At 43.6% G+C, this 19,424-nt stretch overlaps 1 protein-coding gene across 3 annotated transcripts in view; it reads right to left on the bottom strand.

The window, feature by feature from the left end:
* glra3 (glycine receptor, alpha 3) overlaps nucleotides 1-19,424 on the bottom strand; it is a 103,714-nt gene that overhangs the window by 44,002 nt on the left and 40,288 nt on the right. For all 3 annotated transcript variants that reach the window (XM_071407402.1, XM_071407403.1, XM_071407401.1), the window contains exons 2-5: nucleotides 18,819-18,949; nucleotides 16,003-16,070; nucleotides 7,341-7,564; nucleotides 4,281-4,363 (exon numbers count right to left, since the gene is read on the bottom strand). In XM_071407402.1, the coding sequence (XP_071263503.1) occupies nucleotides 4,281-4,363; nucleotides 7,341-7,564; nucleotides 16,003-16,070; nucleotides 18,819-18,949 (506 nt within the window). The remainder of the gene's footprint in view (nucleotides 1-4,280; nucleotides 4,364-7,340; nucleotides 7,565-16,002; nucleotides 16,071-18,818; nucleotides 18,950-19,424) is intronic.

Genomic DNA, 19,424 nt, shown 5'->3' with positions numbered 1-19,424 from the left:
ACTTGATGATTTATGCATCTCATATCTCCACCTGGACCAGATTTATGGGAAGATCAAAACATCATGGATACCCTTTGTGTTATATGCTGTATCATACATGAAATGTCAACGCTATAGATTACACTGCATCAAGGAGAAGTTGTTCATGTCAACAGATCAACCAGGAATCAATGTTGCTAATGTCGCACTGTCTTCTGTGCTAAAGGAATAAGCACTGACAGACTTCATGGGCCAATCCACAACAACCTTGGATTATAATGGTTAATCCGTAAAAAAAATTTGTTAATTCAGGCAATGATTTCCCAGGATGGAAAGTGACTGATGCCTTACAGATAATGGAGTGACTGACGTGAAAGGAGGAGGGATGGAATGTGACTGAGGCCTTACAGATAATGGAGTGACTGACGTGAAAGGAGGAGGGATGGAATGTGACTGAGGCCTTACAGATAATGGAGTGATTGACGTGAAAGGAGGAGGGATGGAATGTATGACTGAGGCCTTACAGATAATGGAGTGACTGACGTGAAAGGAGGAGGGATGGAATGTATGACTGAGGCCTTACAGATAATGGAGTGACTGACGTGAAAGGAGGAGGGATGGAGTGTATGACTGATGCCTTACAGATAATGGAGTGACTGACGTGAAAGGAGGAGGGATGGAGTGTATGACTGATGCCTTACAGATAATGGAGTGACTGACGTGAAAGGAGGAGGGATGGAGTGTATGACTGATGCCTTACAGATAATGGAGTGACTGACGTGAAAGGAGGAGGGATGGAATGTAATGACTGAGGCCTTACAGATAATGGAGTGACTGACGTGAAAGGAGGAGGGATGGAGTGTATGACTGAGGCCTTACAGATAATGGAGTGATTGACGTGAAAGGAGGAGGGATGGAATGTGACTGAGGCCTTACAGATAATGGAGTGACTGACGTGAAAGGAGGAGGGATGGAATGTATGACTGAGGCCTTACAGATAATGGAGTGACTGACGTGAAAGGAGGAGGGATGGAATGTAATGACTGAGGCCTTACAGATAATGGAGTGACTGACGTGAAAGGAGGAGGGATGGAGTGTATGACTGATGCCTTACAGATAATGGAGTGACTGACGTGAAAGGAGGAGGGATGGAGTGTATGACTGATGCCTTACAGATAATGGAGTGACTGACGTGAAAGGAGGAGGGATGGAGTGTATGACTGATGCCTTACAGATAATGGAGTGACTGACGTGAAAGGAGGAGGGATGGAAAGTATTCTAATGTAATCAGTTGAACAAAACGGGTCTGATTCTAAAGCCATGTTGACTTTACGATGATATCTCAGGAACTGCATGTAAAACTGGGACCTTGAAATGGGGAGAAAAGGAATCCATTGGTTTATTCCTCGGAATAAGGTCCCAGTTAACTGAGTTCTCGTCATCCTAATGACCTCTTTCCATTTGAAACATTAACATCTCCTATGGTGTCCATCAGCCAGCTACAGGGAACGGGCATTCTAACAGGTATGCACTGTTGTGCAAGACGAAAAAGCTATCCAGTCTCCAGTAGGAAAATATATATCTTTGAACGTAAGGACACTGAAAGATACCGACAAGAGTTAAATAATCAAGAGAAATTATATGAAATATCTGCAGCTGGATATAGAAGCACCTTGAATATATCTCAACCCTGCATGTAGGCTATTTATCTTTAACCCGAAGTATCCCATGATGCAGTTCACCAGCCCAGGGGACTAGGCAGTGCAGACATTTGGGTTAATATTGGGAGATGAAACGAGTCAAAGCAGCCTCCGCAGTATGAGTCAATGTACTGTAGTCACAACATGACTCAGAACTTCCTCTGCTCCTACGTTCCTATTGGTTCGCACTAATGGCTGATTTTCGAATGCCAGTTTACGTCTGACGGTGGTGGATGAGGTGAGTTTCCCCCCTATGTGTGTTTCCCCTATGTTAAGCACGTGGAGCATCTGGAAAAGCACCATGCAAATCCAATAAATGATGACATTATTAGGCTAAATACCGGCCATGCATACATTCTAAATGACGCTACAGTATCCCAACAGACCGACCATCATAGCCATTCATAATAATTGATAAGATTTAATAAATGACATAAAATAACCCATTTCTATCTATTTCCCTCCATTCCAGACACCGGGCATCGACCCATCAACATCATTCCCTTTCCACTTTGAACTCACATTTCAATGGCTAAAGCCAGCCAGAAGGGCCTCACCAACTGTGGTACATAAAATAATGAAATAACGCAAGGCCGTACAAATGATCTCCCCAAGCATTAAACAGTACAGCGCCATGGTAACTATCCCCCCGGGCCGCAACTGCACCGGAACGGACAGGGTGGGTAAAAAAGTATAAAACAATTAATGATGGTGCTCCATGTAATTATAGCGTCTCTGTGTCCAGTACTTCTTTCCACATGTTAGAGAGGTGTAGAGGGGGGAGGAAAGGTTTAGGGGAGGTGGAGAGGGAGGACGGGGAGGAGACAGGAGAGTTAGAGGAGACCGAGGGAGGGGGGGGGTCATTTAGCATGGTCATTACTATTAATATAAATTAATCCACCCTCTGCCACCCCTCTGAACATATTTAATTTGTAGGTAATGAAGGGAGACATAAAGGAGGGCTTCCTACTCGCTACCGGACATTGATTCCACTATGTCTCCCACATCTGGCCATGTATGCTAACCTCTGCCTATAAGTCAAATTATACGCTTTTCTCAACACAGTACCTTGCTTATTAAAAATAGAGTCAATTCAGAGTCAATTCATGTTCAGACCAAGTTATAGCACATCATACAGATTGTTAATACATTATTCATATTATATCATATGTGCTCCCTCTGTATTTCTTCAATATATTCCTCAAGTCATTGGCTCCAATTCATGCTGATTGGAGTGTTCCTACATTATCTTCTGTGGGTTAACGTGCTTGGCCTATCTGATCCAAGCCGTTCAGCGGCTGGCTGAGCAGAGCAGGCTTTAGTTTAGTGGGTCCAGCGTGTCCACTGCTGCTAGCTCTGTGGGAGTAAAGTGTTATCCTGTGACTGGCGTTACCACAGTCATGTTTTGACTAGAGAGCGAGAGAGCAAGGGGAGGGGAGTACAACAAACTCTCTGACACAGAGACAGAGATGTCCCGGCTAAAAGCCTCTGCAGCTGCGACACAGCAGCAATCGGCATGAATTATTTTGTGACACACTCGGGGCCTCTGTGCAAATGTAAGTATTTGCTACATCTTTTAGTGGACAGCGGACACATCCAGTGCTGTGTCTCCTCAAGTCCACACATCTTTAACAAGGAAACGGAACACTTCCTTTAGTCCATGTGGTAAAAGCTAATAGGGGAGTGTGCTGTAGAGAGATGGGGAACGCATAGTGATTGATGGTTCCACAGGGATTGATTTCTGCTGTGTAGGAACCCCACTCACAAATTGAGGCGGCTCATCTTGATGGATGGAGTGATTGGGACTTGAAATGGACAAGTGCTATGGGTCAAAAATATGGTTAAGATTATGTAGTAATACTATGCGAAAGAAGTGTATATGAATTTTAATATCGATATACGCAGCTAGATATTGATGTTTTACTCAAGGACAATCTGAAGATTACCCCGTAAAATGTTCCAATAATTATGCTGGCACTTGATATGCTTATACATGTCCTCCCTTATTAGAAGTGCAGACTTTTGCATATCTAAATATATGTTAATAACCCTCCACTAACAGCCTTCGTAGCCTTCATAGCCAATAACTACTGGTCTACTGGCCTGAATGAGTCCATTCCACAAGGCCATGGAGACAGTCCAGGCAGGAAGAGAGTCTAGAGTATTAGGTCAGCAGTGTGTGTGTGTGTGTGTGTGTGTGTGTGTGTGTGTGTGTGTGTGTGTGTGTGTGTGTGTGTGCGTGTGCGTGTGTGCGTGTAAGCGAGAGCCTACATTCGTGCATCTGTGTGGTCACAAGAGGACATACCACCCACACTGGCATGACAAGGCATTATTATCCTACCCAGGTAAACCCATGCCCACGCTCTCTCAACCGCAAATCTTATCATATTATTTTACCAGTGACCTCATTATTTTTAGAACTATAAAAAGCTCCCAACTGCCTGTCAGATGAAAAATTCAATCTGAACATTTTACGTAACAGGCTTTTGTCATTTTATTCCAAATATCCACGACGGATACTGCAGTCACAGGGCTATAATGGGTGGATAATATACTAAATACTGCAGTACTACTACAGTAATACTATAGTGCTGTACTCACAGCTCTCTAGCTGCATGATACACGTCTGTACGTCCATGGGGAAGTTCTTCAGGTCCATCGGACAGGAAAGGGTTAATGTCAATCTGGAAAACAGACAATAGAAAATAAAAACATTTGAGTATACATCACAACTATAAGGCATCGTTTGACTTGAAAGGGGCTTAACATTAGGCATTCATAACTACTTTGCATATTCATCACCATTATCACGTGCCTTATGAATGTGTTAAGTATGGGTTATGAATGTGTTTTGAAATCCTTTATGTAGGTACCCATCACATTAGGTGGTAGCACATTTTCTGCTAAGGCCAGACAAAATTGATTCACTGTTTAACGGATTTTCCCCCCAGAAAAGTGAGGCGAGCAAGCACATTTAAAAATAAAAATAAATCATTAGGAGGATAAGGAATTACAGGACTTTACCACATTGTCCTAGGCTATATGGACATGAACAATACGCAAAATATTCAATTTCAGACTGATTATCAGTTTATCATTATTAATACACAAATTAACATTAATGAACATTATTCACATAGGATGTATAATAGAATGCAATATTCTATCATATTCAAAACTTTATTTTTTTAAATAATTCATGTATGAATGTTTTATCAGTGCATTAATCTGCTTAATTGTATAGCCTAACAAATTCAAGAATGATTAACAGTAAATAATTGTAATCAAATTAAAATGTTGAAGCACAAATATGAGTTCATTACCTGAATGCATCTCTATAGCCGAGGCGTTAACAAAATATTCATACAAATATGATTAGGCCTCTCATAGACTAGGCCTTGTAGAAACAGGGTCAATCAAGTAAGGTCTGCCAAATGAATGTAGCAGTGGATAAAATACGCAAATCCAGCCATACAGTATAACCTTTCATCATCATCAAAAAAACATGTTGTTTATAACATGCACAATTAGAAGCATCAAGCTATACAGATCAAACGTGACTGAATTCGAGCCCAGTAACTTCTCACCGCATCCTCCTCCGACTGTCTCGTCTGGCTGCCACGAAAAGCCCCCACCTGCTGATGTGTGTGCGTGCCACTGGCGATGCACTTTGCTCGACGTGCTAGCTGTTCTTGACGGCGCATCATCACTTCAAACGCATTCCGTCGTGGTGTTATCGGTTGGCCTACTACTTACTACTGGTAGTACCGGTAAAATGTAAGTTATAAGTCGCAAATCACCATTCAGCTGACACACTTCGATTTCATCAATCATTTTGACTTCAATTTGGTTGTCCAAAATACTATCAGCTTGCACTGCGTCTTTGCTGATGAATGCCTTGATCTCCGATGCAATAACCATGAATGTAACCGACTGTTTGTTTATAATGAGGGACGTCCCACGTTTAACCTGGACACATAAATAGTAGGAATTTGAGCTGGCTTCAGCCATGAAGGCATGAGAGAGACATTAAACATCTGCACGTCGCCTGCAGGTGCCAGCGTGTGTGTTTCACTGTCCAATCCGAGGCTCGAACATGATCTGAGCGCGTGATCTGAGTCGGTTTGGTCTCTGGGAAAGCCTCAAAGGAGAGCGGACAGTGCATTATAAACAGAGCATATATTGGCCAAAAAATTATTAGTATTTTTTTTAAAATTGGGGTGTGGAGAAAAGTGAGGCGGGCATCCATTAAACAGTAATTCAACTTTGTCCAGCCTAACGAACACTCTTAGGAAAAAAAGGTGATATCTAAAAGCGTTCTTCGGCTGTCCCCATAGAAGAACCCTTCGAAGAACCCTTTTTGGTTCCAGGTAGAAGGGGTTATAAAGGGTTCTACATGTAACTCGAAAGTTTCGAGTTACATGTAGAACCCTTTATACAGAAGGTTCAACATGGAACCCATAATAGTTCTACCTGGAACCAAAAAGGCTTTCCTATAGGGGCAGCCGAAGAACCGTTTTGGAACCCTTTTTTTCTAAGAGTGTACATTCACATGTATCATGCCTGGACAAATCCTGTCAAGTGTACTTGGCTGTGTTGAACCAGTAGTGCCTTAAATCGCTGGTGAGGAGAGAGAGAAAGAGAGAGGAAAAAGAAAGTGTGAAAGAAGAGAGAGAGAAAGAGAGAGGCAGAGAGAAGGATGGAGAGAGAGACATCCAGTTGGAGGAGAGGGAATGAAAGAATGAGAAAAAGGATAGAGACAAAACGAAGAAGGCTGACGGTTGCAAATTGGACTGTTTTAATTACGTCCTCCACCCCGGAGGCGCCAGGCTGCGGACGGACTCCATGGCCGATGGGATCCCTCCGCTCCGTCGTGTCATATCCTCTCAGCCTTCCATCACAGCTTTTCTACGGCCCCGCCACATCACAACTCCATAACTCAACCCGACTGATGCCGTCGACTCAAGGCTTTCAACAATTCACCGCTCCGCCTTGAGATTTACACAACATTGTGACACCCCCCGTTTTGGCTTTATGTTTAATGACAGAAGATGAGAAGTGATTGATGGTGTGGCAGAGCATTTTTGTCAGTACACTTTGAAAAAAGGGTTCCAAAAGAGTTCTTCAACTGTCCTCATAGGAGAACCCTTTTTAGTTCCAGGTTCCAGGTAGCACTCTTTTGGGTTCCATGTAGCACCCTATGGGGAAAGGGTTCTACATAGAACTCAATAGGGTTCTACATGGAACCAACAGGGTTTTACCTGGAACCCCAAAAAATTGTTGAAAGGGTTCTCCTATGGGGACAGCCGACGAACCCTTTTAGATTCTAGATAGCACCTTTTATTCTAAAGAGTGTCGTGGATTGAATGTTTCGAGTTGGGATGAGACTCGGTGTGAGTTACGGGCCATTCAACGGGCCCATAGTCTGATTATGTGATTGATGTATCAACGTAAGATGGTCATTTGACGATGCTTAGGCCCACACCTCTTGAGGGTTTTTCACACTTCTGAGCCGAACTGAGCTGAGCCAAACCAAGCTGTACTGAGCTAGCCTGGTAATGAATCCACCATAGTTGATGGAATTATCCGAGCCCAGTTTGGTTAAGTTAGGTATTATAATGCGAAAAGGGTGTTCGTGGGATCCATACTGTACACACTCACCGTATAGAATAGAGGACGTTGCCGTTCTTGAATATTCTTAACAGCTTGTTGTCTGTGGTGACTTCGTGGAAATGGGCACCTTTCTCGTTGGCGAAGAACAAGTCAGGTTTCCAGATAGAGTCCAACATAGAGGGGTCCAGGTCCAGAGAACCGTCAGGGTACTCTGTGTACGCTAACCTGGGGTCGTTCCACTTTTGACGGAGGAAGATGTTCACTCTGTAGTCCTAGTGGATGGAGGGAGGGAGAGGGGAGAGGGAGCGAGAGGAGTAGGGAATTAGTGACAGGTTGTGATTTGCAGTGGACTGCAGGGTTTTAACATGGTACACTGAGCTACAGTACTGTGTCCTGCCCCTCTGCATTCATCACATTCCCCCAGAGGTCTGAGTTTAGGGTCCTCTGGTCCCAGCTGATGCTCATGGAGCAGACACCAATGAACCAGGCATAGGGGCACCTACAGGGGCGCGAAGTCCGCATATGGTGGTGACACTTTGGGGACCCGAAGTCAGTACTGTATCCCCCCCTCTAAGGTCCCGGTGGTCCCTGCTGATGTTCAGAGAGCTGACATCAATGAACCAAGGCAGAGAGGACCATGACGTCCCCATATGGTGGGGACCCGGGGGCGCGGATGCGTCGGATCCCTCTGGTGTTTCCGGGATCAACTCCCCTATTCTTTCAGTTCCTTTCCCTGTTCTCTGTGCTGCCGTCACGGTCACTTAGCCAGACGCCACCGTGGCTTTCTAATAAAGCTGATGCTTTATAGGGATTTGCTTTCTTAAAAATGTCCCTTACATCTCTACGTCCGATCCCCATAGTCCATGTCGCAGTGTACGGCCCATGCCCTGTCCAGTTGAATTCATGTATAGTACTGCACAGGTTTTATGTTCCATAGGGGAAAAAGCCCTGTCAAAAATGACATGCCCTAAAGGCACTTCAGGTATACATTTTTAATGAATGCTCCAACAATAAACATCTGTTTCAGCCTTTGTTTACTTTCAACTAGGTTATATATATATTTTAAATCATACTTCATTTTAGGGGATACATCAATCTAAATTGCCTTTTTTTCTTACCAGTGTTGCTGAGCAAATACCAAGCTGTAATTAGATATCTCGTCTACCTCAGCCGGGTGAAAACGCAATACATTTTTTATTTGCTTTTATTAGATCTTTCATTAACATTTAGAGTAGATGTTACATAAAGTGCAGTAGAGAGAAAAGGACTGGCATATCCCATCTGAAGGCATCTGCTGTTCGGAGACAACGTCAGTACAGCAGCTCTCCTGCTATGAAACATATGGTGCCGTATCACCATTAGCACTCATCACTTAAAAGGGAATGACAATATCTATTCACTTGAGCTCGTTCAGAGCTGAAAAGACAGACAGACCACTGGGAAAATTGGGATAGGTTTGATTAGGCATGACAGTGTTTGTTTTGTTCATGGTGTAGCCTGTGTAGTTGTTCGTTTTCATAATGGTTAACGTTAGGACTCGGCTAGGGAGAGCTGATCCCAAATCAGTTGCTAATGGTAGTTCCACAAAGTGTATTCGTTCAGCAGCTGATCATGAATAATGACACTGAGCCTGCTCTCTCCCGCTCTCTGACACAGACTGAACAGGGTAACACACCTCACATTTGGGAGTTCACATTTAACTGACACTGGTGCTCGCGAAAAGCTGTGCGATTTCGTCGCTTATTCAAACATCCTTTTTTCTCTAATCTGTGATGGCGGACAGGGCCTTCAACCCATCTGGGACATATCTAGCAGCGGTGATCATCCCACATTTTTCTGCAATACTCAGTCCATCTCTAGTCCTTCTTATAGAAACACACTAACATACTGTAGTCTATACAGGCCCCTTGAGGTCCTATGGTAAACATACTGTAGTCTATACAGGCCCCTTGAGGTCCTATGGTAAACATACTGTAGTCTATACAGGCACCTTGAGGTCCTATGGTAAACATACTGTAGTCTATACAGGCTCCTTGAGGTGCTATGGTAAACATACTGTAGTCTATATGGGCCCCTTGAGGTCCTATGGTAAACATACTGTAGTCTATACGGGCTCCTTGAGGTCCTATGGTAAACATACTGTAGTCTATATGGGCCCCTTGAGGTCCTATGGTAAACATACTGTAGTCTATACAGGCCCGTTGAGGTCCTATGGTAAACATACCATTTTCTATACAGGCTCCTTGAGATTTTATGGTTAACTTATTGTAGTTTATACAGGCCCCTTGAGGTCCTATGGTAAACATACTGTAGTCTATACAGGCACCTTGAGGTCCTATGGTAAACATACTGTAGTCTATACAGGCACCTTGAGGTCCTATTGTAAACATACTGTAGTCTTTACAGGCCCCTTGAGGTCCTATGGTAAACATACTGTAGTCTATACAGGCACCTTGATGTCCTATGGTAAACATACTGTAGTTTATACAGGCCCCTTGAGGTCCTATGGTAAACATACTGTAGTCTATACAGGCCCCTTGAGGTCCTATGGTAAACATACTGTAGTCTATACAGGCACCTTGAGGTCCTATGGTAAACATACTGTAGTCTATACAGGCTCCTTGAGGTCCTATGGTAAACATACTGTAGTCTATACAGGCACCTTGAGGTCCTATGGTAAACATACTGTAGTCTATACAGGCCCCTTGAGGTCCTATGGTAAACATACTGTAGTCTATACAGGCTCCTTGAGGTTTTATGGTTAACTTATTGTAGTTTATACAGGCCCCTTGAGGTCCTATGGTAAACATACTGTAGTCTATACAGGCACCTTGAGGTCCTATGGTAAACATACTGTAGTCTATACAGGCACCTTGAGGTCCTATGGTAAACATACTGTAGTCTATACAGGTACCTTGAGGTCCTATGGTAAACATACGGTAGTCTATACAGGCCCCTTGAGGTCCTATTGTAAACATACTGTAGTCTATACAGGCCCCTTGAGGTCCTATGGTAAACATACTGTAGACTATACAGGCACCTTGATGTCCTATGGTAAACATACTGTAGTCTATACAGGCCCCTTGAGGTCCTATGGTAAACATACTGTAGTCTATACAGGCACCTTGAGTTCCTATGGTAAACATACTGTAGTCTATACAGGCACCTTGAGGTCCTATGGTAAACATACTGTAGTCTATACAGGCACCTTGAGGTCCTATGGTAAACATACTGTAGTCTATACGGGCTCATTGAGGTCCTATGGTAAACATACTGTAGTCTATATGGGCCCCTTGAGGTCCTATTGTAAACATACTGTAGTCTATACAGGCCCCTTGAGGTCCTATGGTAAACATACTGTAGTCTATACGGGCACCTTGAGGTCCTATGGTAAACATACTGTAGTCTATACAGGCACCTTGCGGTCCTATGGTAAACATACTGTAGTCTATATGGGCCCCTTGAGGTCCTATGGTAAACATACTGTAGTCTATACAGGCCCCTTGAGGTCCTATGGTAAACATACTGTAGTCTATACAGGCCCCTTGAGGTCCTATGGTAAACATACTGTAGTCTATACAGGCACCTTGAGGTCCTATGGTAAACATACTGTAGTCTATACAGGCACCTTGAGGTCCTATGGTAAACATACTGTAGTCTATACAGGCACCTTGAGGTCTTATGGTAAACATACTGTAGTCTATACAGGCACCTTGAGGTCCTATTGTAAACATACTGTAGTCTATATGGGCCCCTTGAGGTCCTATGGTAAACATACTGTAGTCTATATGGGCCCCTTGAGGTCCTATTGTAAACATACTGTATTCTATACAGGCACCTTGAGGTCCTATTGTATACTTGTCTGACATAACACTGACACAGTCTCCACTTTTGTTTAAGATGTTCTTCTAGAAATCCCATGTAAATCTAGTCTACCACGTGACTGACTCTAGTCTACCATGTGACTGTGATTCTAGTCTACCACATGACTCTAGCCTACCACGTGACTCTAGTCTACCACGTGACTCTAGTTTACCACGTGACTCTATGACTCTAGTCTACCACGTGACTCTGTGACTCTAGTCTACCACATGACTCTATGGCTCTAGTCTACCACGTGACTCTAGTCTACCATGTGAACATGTCACTCTAGTCTACCATGTGACCATGTCACTCTAGTCTACCACGTGACTCTGTGACTCTAGTCTACCACATGACTCTATGGCTCTAGTCTACCACGTGACTCTAGTCTACCATGTGAACATGTCACTCTAGTCTACCATGTGACCATGTCACTCTAGTCTACCATGTGACCATGTACCATACCACTCTCGCCGCTTTAATTAATAGACAAGGGCAAAACTAGAGGGAAAAAAACAGTCAACCACTCTAGATAATTAGTCATCCTCCTGTCCTCCTGCACATGTTGCACATGTTGCTAGAAGTGGTCGATTCCAGAACTCAACTGATGCAAACCTCGACTTATGTAGCATGACATCATATACACTGAGTGTACAAAACATTAGGAATGGCTTCCTATAATTGAGTTTTGCCCTCAGAACAGCCTCAATACGTCGGGGCATTGACTCTACAAGGTGTCAAAAGCGTTCCACAGGGATGCTGGCCCATGTTGACTCCAATGCTTCCCACAGTTGTGTCAAGTTGGCTGGATGTCCTTTGGGTGGTGGACCATTCTTGGCACACATGTAAACTGTTGAGCGTGAAAAACCCAGCAGCGTTGCAGTTCTTGACACACTCAAACCGCTACGTCTGGCACCTACTACCATACCCCGTTCAAAGACACTTAAATATGTTGTCTAGCCCATTCACCCTCTGAATGGCACACATACACAATCTATGTCTCAAGGCAAAAGAAAATCCCTCTTTAACCTGTCTCCTCCCCTTCATCTATACTGATCGGGGGATTTAACAAGTGACACCAATAAGGGATCAATAGCTTTGATCTGTATTCACCTGGTCAGTCTACTTAATGGAAAGAGTAGGTGTCCTTAATGTTTGTACACTCAGTGTGTGTTGTGTCCACGTGGTTGCTGCATGGTAAATGCTCTTAATAACCTCTAAGCCTTTGGAGGAAGGGGTTCTACTATTTCCTTTACTACTATAGCCCATAGAAACACATTGAGTAACACATTCAGAAATGGCAAAACAGAAAGTAAAAAAATACATAATAAGGAATAAGGTTTCAAAGTGTCTGTCCTACAGTATATCTAGAAGATAAGACAGCTCAGGAAATATTTTTGTTTTTTTGGACTGTGACAGAGTCTGGGGAGAGGCTCAGTGAGGCAGAGTAAACTTAGGTTTTATTCCATAATTGACCAACAGAAATGCTTACAAATAACAAAGGCTATCTTAAACAGAGCCTTTCAGCCCCAACCTGTCTGCTGCTGTCTCCAGTCCTCTCCCTCACCCCCTCCTCAAATGGGAGCAACAGCAGCAGCCTAATAAACTGTTGGGGCTGATTGTCCAGCCAATCACACACTTGGATTGACTTATTACCCTCAGCTGGGCTCCATTAGCCTCCCAACAGGAAAGGCGAGGGCTTGTCTCCTCCAGTGCCACATGGACACAGATGCGGAAGGCCGACATAAGCGGATGCGAAGGATTGAGACGCAGCCCATGCAAAAAACTGATATCTCTAGCTTGAACTGATGGCTTTGATGGGTATTTTTTGAATTATGTTACCTAGGTTGACGCACTGGTCCAACAGTAACACAGCCACCATCTTTAATGTGGTCACTATAGCTTGGTACTATAGGATTGACCACTGAGCTTTATTCTCAGATCTGATCTGTCAAACCAACCCTCGTTGGTTGAGATGAGAGGGGGAGGATGGACACACACACACACACACACGCCATAGTAAATAAGAAGTGGCAGTGTGTAGCCTCCCCCGTTGTACTCTATGACACAATGTTTCCATCCATCACTGACAGCAGTTCAATCCCCATGTCAAAGCAGCTCTGTGCTATCAGAAGTCATGTCACAGTCAGAAAGGCTTGTCGTCTGGTCTGCTGCTTGCTGGGAAGGAATCAGAGCCACACAGGGTCAGAGTCCTTTTCTAATCTAATCATATCAGACCCAGAAAGGAATACATCACATCTTTGTATGTCTCTAACAGAATTCTCCAATCCACTCTGTCCCTGTAGCTCAAACAGACTTAACCCACCCACTCTCGGTCTGTCTCTGAATGAAACCTTTTCCCTGTGATGGGCCATGACGCCTTGCGGGTCAGGCCTTAGTGCTCTTCAGTAAAATAAATAAATAAATAAATCTCTCTCTCGCGCTCTCTCTCTCTCTCTCTCTCTCTCTCTCTCTCTCTCTCTCTCTCTCTCTCTCTCTCTCGCTCTCGCTCTCTCTCGCTCTCTCTCTCTCTCTCTCTCTCTCTCTCTCTCTCTCTCTCTCTCTCTCTCTCTCTCTCTCTCTCTCTCTCTCTCTCTCTCTCTCTCTCTCGCTCTCTCTCTCTCTGTTACATCTTCTCCCTGTGTGTGTGGAGGAGGACATATGGTGATGGTGGGAGTAGGGCTGCTGCTGCCCCTGAGGCTCTCTAATCCAGCGGTGACATACGGAGGAGAATGATCCCCCTCTCCTGTCTTTTGCTCTCTCAATTTTGTTTCCTTTCTCTCCAGCATGGCTCCTTTGTCCTTCACTGCACATCCCCTCTTCCCCCACAGCCACACTGGACTGTGAAATCCCTCAATTTTCTGACTCTTTCCATCTCTTGCAGTTCCATGCTATCCCTCTTCAAATATATTGGAGACCTCCACCTCGTCCTCTTTCACCATCAGACTTATCACATCACTCCATCAATCCCAAATTATGCCTAATGCTAAGAAATTGAAGGATTTGTGTTCACTTCTGTTTTCTCACTTAGCTTCAGATGACTTCATCATCATTTGGCACCTTTGTACATCCATGAAGGGGTACTCATACAAACACCACATTATAAAAACTAAATCACTCATACGCATGTCACTTTTCATTATAGACTTGCAAAACAGAGTCAAAGCCAGTGAGACAATTCTAATCCTTTATGGGTCGTAGTAAAAACATTTCCATCTACATCGACTCATAAGAAACTACCCAAGAACCACTTCAAGCCAATTTGTCTTTTAAATCATCTTTACGTCCAGCTTCACTGACCAAATTCCATTTGCGTGTATTGATTATTTCATCTAGATGGAAAGATAGAGAGATCTCTACCTCTACAAACACCACTGGGTCTGTGGTTCCTAAGGCAGTTCTGTAATTGCTGAATGATTTGTGAGGTGCCTGCTGGTTGGGTATCTATAAAGCAGGAAGCCTCGCAGTGGTGTGTGTGTGTCCTGCTTGTCTCATTACTGGTAATGACTTGTAAGCCTGTGTGCCAGCTCCCTGAGCCTATGACTTATTCAGATCGGGACGGGGAGGCAGGCAACAGGGCTTTGTGTGTGTGTGTGTGTGCATGCGTACCTATTTATTTATTTTATTTATTTATTTTACCGTTATTTTACCAGGTAAGTTGACTGAGAACACATTCTCATTTGCAGCAACGACCTGGGGAATAGTTACAGGGGAGAGGAGGGGGATGAATGAGCCAATTGTAAACTGGGGATTATTAGGTGACCGTGATGGTTGAGGGCCAGATTGGGAATTTAGCCAGGACACCGGGGTTAACACCCCTACTCTTACGATAAGTGCCATGGGATCTTTAATGACCTCAGAGAGTCAGGACACCCGTTTAACGTCCCATCCGAAAGACGGCACCCTACACAGAGCAGTGTCCCCAATCACTGCCCTGGGGCATTGGGATCTTTGTTTAGACCAGAGGAAAGAGTGCCTCCTACTGGCCCTCCAACACCACTTCCAGCAGCACCTGGTCTCCCATCCAGGGACTGACCAGGACCAACCCTGCTTAGCTTCAGAAGCAAGCCAGCAGTGGTATGCAGGGTGGTATGCTGCTATGCCATGCCATTGTGTCTGTGCCTTTCAGTAGTCATTCAAATCCTTGCTCCAGGGGATCCATTGTCGAGTCCTTTAACTCCATTCCCCATCCAAACCCATCAACTTCATCTCTGATCCACGTCACAGACGCACGTTAAAATAAAACCTTCCTCTTTAAGAAACAACCTTTCCATCAGGCACGTTCATGATCTTATTCAAATAGTAAACACCCTCTTATAAAATTATATCTTATTCAGGGGGATTTTTATTGTTTCAGTAAAGTACCCTCACTAATAGCTTAATGGTGCTTATTTAATTCATCCGTTCAGTGGGAGAGGAAGGGAAGGGAAATGGATTCTTACGTAAGAGATTCTCCCCAGGAGAGAGTGGAGAAGAGGTCTGAGAGATGCTTGGCCCGGGAAACACGCTGCGTTATGATGTTTCCTTGTCCACATTATCAGTGTGTGTGTGTGTGTGCCCGGATGCGTGTGTGTGTGTGAGACAAAGTGAGAGTGTGTGTACTCTGTCCTGTAGCCTGCTCACTGACACTACCCTGGGAGACACATGCAGGACTTAATCCTGGGCTGGTAACACGCTGGCGCGTTACACACACACACTACCCCATGTTACACACACTACCCCCACCCTGTCACGTTGTTTGTCATCGTTTGGCAATGCTACCCTTTGCATTTCATTGACTTTCAAATATATGTGTTTGACATTGACTGGATTGAAGGCAGTAAATGTATTTATATGAATATATACGTACCATTGTAGTCTCAGCTATGGAGCCAAAGCTGTTGATGAATATGTTGCATGATACGTTCACAGGAGGACCTAGATAGAGGAAAATAGCATTCGGAAATATGATATAGCTTCAAAGTAGGTTAAGACAGGTAGGCATAGAAATACATATACAGGGATTATTCAATGTCTTTGAGAAACATAGATCTTCACTTAAACCCCTCCATGAATATTTAAAACTGTGGTTCCATCAATCCATGCCATGATGGCCTTATACATGATGTAATAGAATAGATCCTGCATAGCCTTGTAGCCCTGGACGCATTCATATATCTTAATCTACTTCCAATTCTTGATAAATTATCCGTTTTTTTTCCCTCAAAACAAAATACATGCCAACCCACAGATGTGGGATCTTAATTTGATCAGCTGTTGCAGGAAAACTTTCCAACAATGCAGGAAATGTCAAACTTGTAGTTATTCAAATGTCTTTTGTCCCTGCCAAGAAGTTTCCTTTCGTTTGAAAGTTTGTTTCTTAAGTCCTTTGTTGTTGTTGTAATTAATTCTTTACAGTCATGTTTTTTTTTCATCATATTTTAAATAACTTTCTCCTGTGTCACTTTACTTGGACTAAGAAAAGTCATCAGTCAAAAGGAGGGTGTCTTGTCCTGCTCCTGCATTTATCCCACTCATCAGCAACAGAGCATTGTGGTAGGTGCATGTCCGACATCAATTTGTGCGCAATTTCAATGATAATTCAATATTACATTTCAGAAAATGTTATATAACAAACTATGGTGTAATGGAATGTTTTGCCTTGTGTTGTAGGTTGTGTGGGTTTTGACACATTATGTAGGTGTCCTAACCAGACATAAAATGCAATACATGTCACAACATAACTACAGTATGTGTCATGACAGTGTTATGACAAGTTATGTCAGCTGTTATGACATATTATGATATGGTTATGACCATGTGACAACATGTTATGACGCTGGGTGTCAAGTAAAGTGTTTACCAAAATGTCAGACTTGATTTTCCCTTAAGAAAAATGTATAAACCCCTACAAAAATGTCCATGAATTATAATCCACATTTCCTGTTGCTGCAGGATTATTTTCCTGCTGTAGCAAACTGACTCAAATTAAGATCCTACATCTGTATCATTGACATCTGACAACATAACGTGCTTTTTACGACATTAGCAGTCATTTTCATTTCATAATTTCAAATTTTTCCATTCAAGATTATTAGCATGTCTTAAGGACATATTCTCAAGTGCTTTCACTGTTGTATTGTTGTACGTGTGTCACGCCCTGGCCTTAGTATTCTTTGTTTTCTTTATTATTTTAGTTAGGTCAGGGTGTGACATGGGTATTTATGTGGGTTTTGTAGTGTCCAGGGTGATTGTAAGGTTTAGGGGGTTTATTTAGAGTAGTTGGCTTTATGTTTAGTATAGTTGTCTAGCTGTGTCTATGTAGAACGTTTGTAGCCTGTTTGTAGCCTGTGTGTGTGCACTACGTTATTTAGCTTCACGATCGTTTGTTGTTTTGGTAGTTTGTAAGTGTTTTGTTTCGTTTTGCCTTCTTCAATAATAAAGAGAAGATGGCTTATTTTCCTCATGCTGCGTTTTGGTCCGAATCTCTTCCACACGGTCGTGACAACGTGACTGGCATAGAAACTCTGACCATGCTTTTTACACTACAATAGAAACAGCAATACACTTGGAGCAGCATGTACAGTGATGTCAGTAAGTGGTTAGGTCATGTAAAATAATACATGACAGGTATGTCAAGCAGAGCCGGGCGATCCGTATTCCCGTGGCTTTCTGCGTTCTGTGACTCGACAATGATGACAAAAGGAGAGATAAGGGAGAGTGTGGGTGTGTGTGTGTGTGTGTGTGTGTGTGTGTGTGTGTGTGTGTGTGTGTGTGTGTGTGTGTGTTTGTGTGTGTGTGTGTGTGTTTCTCTCTGCCGCTCCAACTGAACGCTCCACTGACCACTCCATCCCATTTCCCCTTCCTGCTCAAATGTGTGGATGGATGTGGCCACATGTGGCAACCACAACTGATTCATCACATACCCTGTGGATGGTCCAATCTTTCAGCTGAATCCCTCTTTGATTGGCTAACAAACCCTTCTCTAGACCATGGCCTTATCACAAACATCCTATCATGAACTCTTTCTTTACTCATTGTATTGAACATGGCCTACATGATGTCAATCAGGACAGCTCACAGAGTGTGATGGCACGCGTTCGTGGACGGCCTTCTACTCCTACTTGGGTAGTCACGGCAACTCCAATCTGACTCGTATTCCTGTGTTTGCCAAGATAGAAAGTGACAAACAGAAACAGAACGTGTCTTTTACTTCCAGACAGACCATTCTGTTAACTCCCATTCCAATGCCAGGCCTCTGCCATGAGGGACAGGGCCAGGGCTGGAGGCAATCGGTCCCTGGGCCTGGCCAGCAGTATGGTAAACACTAGAACTGATGGGACCTCTTGGCTCGGGAGAGTAAACACCGTCTGTTCTGACTCCATTTTAGGAACTGTTCACTTTCGGCCTCAGTCAGCAGCTAACAGCCACCTGACGTTGTGCTGTTGGATGTTACTTGTAATACGGTACATAATGAAAGGATTTTGAGGGTGATATGGGAACTTTATTCTGGAAAGTATTATTGTGGATATTCATGTATGTACGTCACATCAGTCGATGAACCGAGGATGAACTGACTTGCTCATTGGGTAAAGAGGAAAGTTACATTTAATGTTTGGCCTGAATTTAACTTGTAACTGCCAGTTCTACTTTTGGCCAGAAACAAACTGTAGGCCTATACTGTACCTTTAAAGTTGGGCCTAATTCTGGCGTCGTAGCCTGAGGTTCTCCCCATGAGTTTGTCCAAGAAGTCGGAGGGTGACGGAGGATGCACTGCTCTCCCCCGAGGACTCTCTGGCTCTTTAGACGCCACCAGACTAAAAGGATGGAGAGAGAGAGAGAGAGAGAGAGAGAGAGAGAGAGAGAGAGAGAGAGAAGAGACACACAGAGAAAATACAGACTTTAGTGAAATGCGCAGCAGAGGTAACCCAGGCCATTAATGTACACACTAACACTAATGTCCTCTGACATCATAATGCATATTCAGGACATCTCTTTTGTGGCCGAAGTAGCTGAGGCTGAAGAAAAGTATTTAGATTCACAGAGAGAGAAGGAGAGGGGTAGAGAGAGGGAGGGAGAGAGAGACGGAGAGAGAAACAGCAGAAAGAAAGAGAAAGACATAGTGAGGGACAGATGGAGAGAGAGTGAAAGACAGAGTGGCTGACCAGACAGATATAGGAACCATCTAATATTGAATGTGTTTGTTAATTATAGTTCCTCTCGCAGGACTTTCACTGTATCAATACAATAGAAGGCTCCATATGTTGCAGTATCATTACAGCAAACCTCAAT

Source organism: Salvelinus alpinus, chromosome 6 (assembly GCF_045679555.1).
Source record: "Salvelinus alpinus chromosome 6, SLU_Salpinus.1, whole genome shotgun sequence".
NCBI lineage: Eukaryota > Metazoa > Chordata > Actinopteri > Salmoniformes > Salmonidae > Salvelinus > Salvelinus alpinus.
This window is presented reverse-complemented; position numbering and strand designations above follow the sequence as displayed.